Below are 6,293 nucleotides of genomic sequence, written 5' to 3'. Positions count from 1 at the left end.
GTCTCTACCTGGTGGCTTAGGTGTTTCCTAGTAATGCATTTCCTTGAACGGTGAATCCACCCACAGAAAGCTCCTCCTTCCCAGCGTCCTCCTGGGTGGTGTGCTGCACTTTAGCCCAGGACGGCTCTCAGCGACCGTGGGAGCCCACCAGGGCCAAGGGGCCCTCATTTGATCCCAGTGCATCATGGCAGCTGATACTCACCCTGCTTCTCTTTCCTCCCAGGACTCGGCCCAGGCCTCCCTTCCCCTCCCCCGTCGGCTGCCACCCTCAGCCCTTGCCCATGCAGACGCCCCCACCATGTTCTATGGGACGCACTTCATCATGTCTCCACCCAGCAAAAGCAGGCTGAAGCGGCAGAGCCAGCTCCTGTCTAGCATGCTGTCGCGGACGCTGAGCTACAAGTCTCGGGACCTGGAGCCTGCCTTCTGCAGCCCGGGTGCCAGTGACGACCCCGCTGAGCTGTCCACCCAGCTGTCAGCCCCTGGTGTCCTAAAAGTGTTTGGGGACAGCGTCTGCACAGGTGCCCACTACAAGAGTGTCTTGGCTACTGCTGCCTCCAGCGCCCAAGAGCTGGTGAAGGCGGCTCTGGAGCGCTACGCCCTGAGCCCGGAGTGCGCTGGCCAGTATGTGCTCTGCGACGCCGTGGGGCGGGCAGGTAGCGCCGGGCAGCGGTGGCAGGCTGAGTGCTTCCGGGTGTTTGGGGACAACGAGAAGCCCCTCCTGATCCAGGAGCTCTGGAAACCCCGAGAAGGCCTGTCCCGGAGGTTTGAGCTTCGGAAGAGGTCAGACGTGGAAGAGCTGGCTGCCAGGGACGTGGACACCGTCACGGCAGGTGAGGGGCTGTGGAGGGCGCCGAGGGGCCACTGGGGCCCAGGACGTGCAGGGGGAGGAAATGGGGCCGAGTGTTTGTTCTCCACGTGAACACCACTCCTGCCCCCGCTTGTCTCGGAGCTTTTGGGGCACACGCCCCTGCGGCTTGTTCCCTCTTGGGCACTGCAGGTGTTTCTAGGGAGTTCCTCCACTCAGCCCTGGGATTGAGGACTGAGCGTTTGCCCTTTTGTATAGCGCTGTGGAAACCGGCCTCGGGGGCCACCCCTTCTCACTAATACCCAGCATCCCAGGGGCTTCCCTCGCAGCACAGGCAGCTTTGAAACCGTAGAGGCGGCCTCGAACCTGTGCTTGATTGTGCTAAAGTCAGCTGACTGAACAATGTTGACACCTGTTCCTCATCCACATGCCTGTCACCAGGGGCTGCTGAACTGTGCTCCGACCACCCAGGTGCCTCTGGCTTGGCTCGAACCACCAGTCAGTCACCAGTCAGCCGCCGAGAGGCCATCTCCTCGCTGGCTTCTGCACACCTGGCGGCCCTTAGAGTAGGCCCATCCTTTTGCATAGTCAGATCATTGGCACATGCCAGTGTAACGTGGGGTGACAGCGATGGGCCGTGGGGGGATCGAGGGGGAGAAGGTGCCCTGTGGCGCGTTGGGTAAGTGCTCCGTTGAGGAGAGAGGAGGCCCGCTGCTTTGGTAAAGGTGTTGGGCCCTGGAGCCCCATGGGCCAGGGCTCTGCCCTCTAGGGGCACTGGAGGAATCTCCTCCACAGCAGCTTCAGGTTGGTGTTTCTGACGTGAAAAGGCAGTGAGGTTACTGGACAACACCTGCGTGCGCCTGAACGTACAGCACTGCTTAGGGTGGCTCTGCTGGGCACACCTGGCTGCCCAGGCAGTGGGGGCCTCCTTGAGGAAGGAGGTGAGTGAGTGCCGTCCCGTCGGAGGGCAGGGCTGCGGGGAGTGTGTCTGTCTGTGTGGCCGTCATGACGTGGGCTGGACGACTCAAGTTCCTGTGTGTGGATCGGGGCCCATCATCCTGTCAGGGGCCCACAGGGGGTGACACATCGTAGACTGTGGTTTGGGCGAAGGTCGTTTTCTATTCGTGCCCACAGGCACTCAATGCGTTCGGCTCTTGTTTGCCGTGAACCAGGACATCGTGACACATGAGGATGCTCTCTGGCATGATTCACGCAGCTTGCTGTCATCACTGGAGTTCAGGCAACTTGAGATCAACGGGGCCACGTCCTCCTGGCCTGTGTGTGAGGCCGTTTGGACCTCTGTTTTCTTAACTGGAGGATGGGGATGATAATGCCCCCTCACAGAGCCATGTGAGGGCCTGTGGGTGGGAGTGAGGGGATGGTGGGTGGCAGGTGGGAGTGGAGTATCGTGACTCTTGCTGCTGCTGTGAATGGGGTGAGGCACTTGTGCACCAGGACAGCTCCTGGTGGGGAGGGGTCTGGCACGCGGTAATGACGATGAAAAGCACACTCGCTTGTTGTTGGCTGAGTGGAGGATGTCTTCTGAGACAGGCCAACACACTGCCTGCAGTCGGGTTTGCTGCTGTCCCTGTCTGGCCATGACTAGCACCTCAGCCCCTGCTCCACCTCAGGGAAAACCTTCATGGAATTGTTGGGCAGCGAGGTTGGGAGACAGAGGTGACTGTGGTTTTTGTGTGTTTCCTTTGCCATATGAGTGACCAAGATCCGGGTGTTAGCTGAGGAGGACCCTGCAGGACCCTCAGTCTTGAGGTGGTGTGCTCTGTTGTTGGGAACAGCTCTCCATTCCTGGGTGGGTGGGCGCCACACTAGGTGCTGGACCAGGAAGGTCGAACCCCTTTTAGGTTTAGAGCGGAGGCAGAGGGGTGGTTGGTGGCTCTGGCCTTTTTAACTGGGTAGAGGTTTTGCAGATCTCCCAAAGTAGAGTCCAGCAGCCTGGCCAGTCCGCTGACACACTTCCTGGGCCAGAGGCGGGTTGGGTTACTGCTGGGAGCAGGCTCCCAAGCCCTGGGGAACGGCCCTGCCTCGCTGGTCTTCTCTTGGTGTGGTGACCTCCAGGGACAGGCTTGTGGGGATGCAGAGCCGACACTCGTGCAAGCATGGCACCTCTGTTGCTACTGCTGCCTGGGCCTTTGCACTGAGTGGAGCTGCGCTGGGGCCCGAGACTCACAGTGGGCATGGGACACTGCTCATAGGCGGGGCCGCAGAGGAAGCCTCTGGAAACAACTCTTTGGGTTCCACGGGGCTGCTCGGAGCAGAGGCCCACTCACTGCGTGTGGTTCTTCTGATGGATATGTGACCCTCAGACTACACACACACACTCACACTTTATTTACACATCAACAAATGTACAATTCCGCAGACTCCTACACTTGTACACATTCGTGAGCTCAGGCCCCCTCACTCAGATGCATGCTCACACATTCTCTCTGGTGTGCACACCCCCCCAGGTCGTCTGAGCAGGTCCTCCGTGTGGAAGATCGGCACCATCCCTTACATCCCTTCGCATTTACACCCTGTCTGTTGTAAGGCTTTATCGTGGGAATGGGAGCTAAAGCAGAGTGAAGTCCACCTATGGGAGGGCTGGCCCACTGCCCCACCTGCATGTGCCCTCAGGGCCAAGGTTGTGGTCGTGGGCATTGAACCTGAGGGATGGGAAGGCCCTGGCTCCTGTGGGCTCATATCCAGAGCCTCGCTTACCTAACAAAGGAGAGTCCCCCACCAACGAGTGCTTTAGCCCTTGGCCACCTGGACTTCCCGGACCCAGTAAAAATCAAAAACCCAAACTCAGTGCCATTGAGTTGATCTTACAGCAGCACGATAGGACAGGATAGAACTGCCCGCGTGGGTTTCTGAGACCGTAATTTTTTACGAGAGTAGAAAGCCTTGTCTTTCTTCCTTGGAGCACTTGGTGGTTTTGAACTGTTGACCTTATGGTTAGCAGCTCAGTGCATACACTATGCCACTCTGCCTGCATGAACTTGGTCACCCTATGAACTCCACCAGGCTAGGAGTGCCAGCCCCAGAGGCACCTGGGAAGCAGGCCTGGTGATCTGCTTCCTGAGGTTACAGCCCTGAAAGTGCTCTGGCATGCAGGTTTTACTCTGGTTGATGGGAATCATGTCCCCTAAGGGTTACTTAAGGAGCCCTGGTGGTGTACTGGTTACGAGTTGGCCTGTGAGCCACATGGTCAGCAGTTTGAAACCACCAGCAGCTCCCTGGGAGAAAGAGTGGGCTTTTTATTTCCATAAACAGTCTCAGAAACCCACAGGGGGTCACTATGAGTCAGTTAGAAGGGTTACTTGGGAGTCTCTCTGCCTGGCCTGATCCATTATTTGCATAAATCTCCAGGTGTCGTGGGGCAGTTTAAAAACAGAAAACACAGCTAGAGATTTTACAGTCCTCAAAGTCCCCTGGAGTACTCTGGAAGCCTGGCAGCCTTAGAATGATGGCTCAAGGAGATTACAAATTCCACTATAATTCCCACAAGCTCCTGTTTAACAAAGGGGACCCCTGGGCCCATCTCTGTCCCAGAGAGATTCCAGCCTTGTCCCTTTGAGAACAGCCCTTCACCTTTCCGCTGAGGAGGATGGCCACTCTCTTTCTGCAGCTTCTCTAGGTTCAGAGGCAATGATAGAGCGAGCCCTGGAGCACTTTCACAGGAGCCCTGGTAGCGCAGCAGTTTTAATAAGCACTAGATTGAAAACCAAAACTGCAGTTGGGCCCACGGGTGCTATGGGTATCTGTAAAGATGGCAGCCTCCGTTTGAACCCTGTGGGTCCCTGTGAGTCAGAGTGGACTTGACGGCAGTGGGTTCGGTTTACAGTTTTCCTAGTGCCCAGGCCATCCCGTATGCCAGCGGTCATTGTCACCTTCCCATCCCTGTGCCCGCACCAGTGGCTTTCTGAAAGGGGCTGGTTGGTTGTGCTGGTTTCACATCAAGCCCTCAGTCCAGGTCCTGCTGCTCTCTGGGGCAAGGCCCCTGTTCCCAGCGCATAGCAGGCGTCCTTCCTGTAGCCGACCAGCCCACAGACTCTGGCGGGCTCCAGTGGCCAGATGTTTCCCGGCGGGGTTTAAGGGGACCCGCCCGCCTCAGCTGTGAGCCAGCTCAGCGCAGAGCAGCTTGCGTGGAGTTTTCCAGAAACACTGCTGCTGAGTGCTAGCCACTGACCTCCCCTCCCCCACTGCCGGAGCATCAGTCACATGCATCTCTTCTGGGAGGGGTGACTGGGGTCGGGGGGCTGACATTTCCCATGTGTCCCCAGAGGCTGGTACCGGTCCCTGCCCAAAGGCTCTGAGCCTGTCCCTGAGATAAAGAGCGTGGTCCCTTGGGCTCCTGCTGGGGGTGGGGCAGGCCAGGCCAGGCCAGGCCATGTGGTTTATGTCAGCCTTGGGAGGAGGGGAGGGAGAGGTTTGTTTGTGCGCCCAGGCCCAGGGCCTTCCCTGCTGCTTCCTTCTCTGGTGGAGAAGTCTGTCTAGCTCGGACTTCTCCAGCCGGCGCTGCCAACAGTGTCCCGAGTCAGCCACGTGCCACGCTGGCAGCCACCCGTACCACCGTCCTCCCTAGACACCTGGTGGCGCAACCATCACACTGGTCTGCAGGCCGTGCCACTGTCTCCTTGGGGCTGTCGCCCTCCCCACGAAACTGTTAAGACCCTGACCCATGACCCCCTGCCTCTGAGCTCAGTCTGTGGGCTGCACGTTGCAGTTCAGGTGGCTAGGTGCCCCCTTCTGGCCATGAGGCCTGATTGGAAGTGGTCACTCTGCTCCTCGTAGGCACCTTTCTGAGGCCCGTGGGTTGCCTAGGAAACAACAGTCTCTTTTTGAGGGTGACACGCTGTGGACGCCTTTCCATACGGCCTTCAAGCTTAGCCTGGGATTTTTAGAGGCAACCAGAAGGGGCAGGTGAGCCACAAATGGTTATTAGCCTGCCCGCAGCCTCCTTGCTGCAAAAGAGGAACCGGGAAAGATCAGAACCATCTCTTCGGAGAAACCACGATGTCACCCCTGACCTGCGCTGTGAACTCACGGCCAGTGCATCAACTCCGATGTCACCCAGGAATGCTGCAAAAGAAACCCAAACCAGAGCCACTGGCCCCTAGCAGACTGCCGCCTGAGATGGGAGGAGTAACGGTGAGCAAGGAAAGATGGGGCCACGTTCGTGTCAAACAGGAATGCGAATGCCGACCTTGGCACATTCAAAACCAAGGCAGATAATAACAGCAAGATCTCCGCAAAGTCAAGGCGGCCCCCTCCTCACCCTCCATCCTGAACCCCGCCCGGACAGGGACACGAGCAGCTAGCTGGCGACGATTTGAACAGCCTGCCCTCGGGAAGCCAGGAAACTACGACTCCCGTGAGGCCTTGCGCCCAGGCCGCTGGTGCGCAGGCGTGCCGGGTGTACGCGGCCCGTTCTAGAACGCCCTCGCGGATGGGCCGCGGCGCCATGTTGGGGCAGAGGGGAAGG

At 58.6% G+C, this 6,293-nt stretch overlaps 1 protein-coding gene across 2 annotated transcripts in view; it reads left to right on the top strand.

The window, feature by feature from the left end:
• The first annotated feature begins 235 nt into the window (after nucleotides 1–235).
• The window catches only part of RADIL (Rap associating with DIL domain), a 36,670-nt gene continuing 30,612 nt past the window's right edge, over nucleotides 236–6,293 (top strand). For both annotated transcript variants that reach the window (XM_004705898.2, XM_045284995.1), the window contains exon 1: nucleotides 236–833. In XM_004705898.2, coding sequence (XP_004705955.1) covers nucleotides 299–833 — 535 coding nt within the window. In that variant the 5' untranslated portion in view covers nucleotides 236–298. The remainder of the gene's footprint in view (nucleotides 834–6,293) is intronic.

The sequence above is a fragment of the Echinops telfairi genome, unplaced genomic scaffold (assembly GCF_000313985.2).
Source record: "Echinops telfairi isolate 266 unplaced genomic scaffold, ASM31398v2 ScPeMD7_5;HRSCAF=22, whole genome shotgun sequence".
In the NCBI taxonomy this organism is placed as follows: Eukaryota; Metazoa; Chordata; class Mammalia; order Afrosoricida; family Tenrecidae; genus Echinops; species Echinops telfairi.
This window is presented reverse-complemented; position numbering and strand designations above follow the sequence as displayed.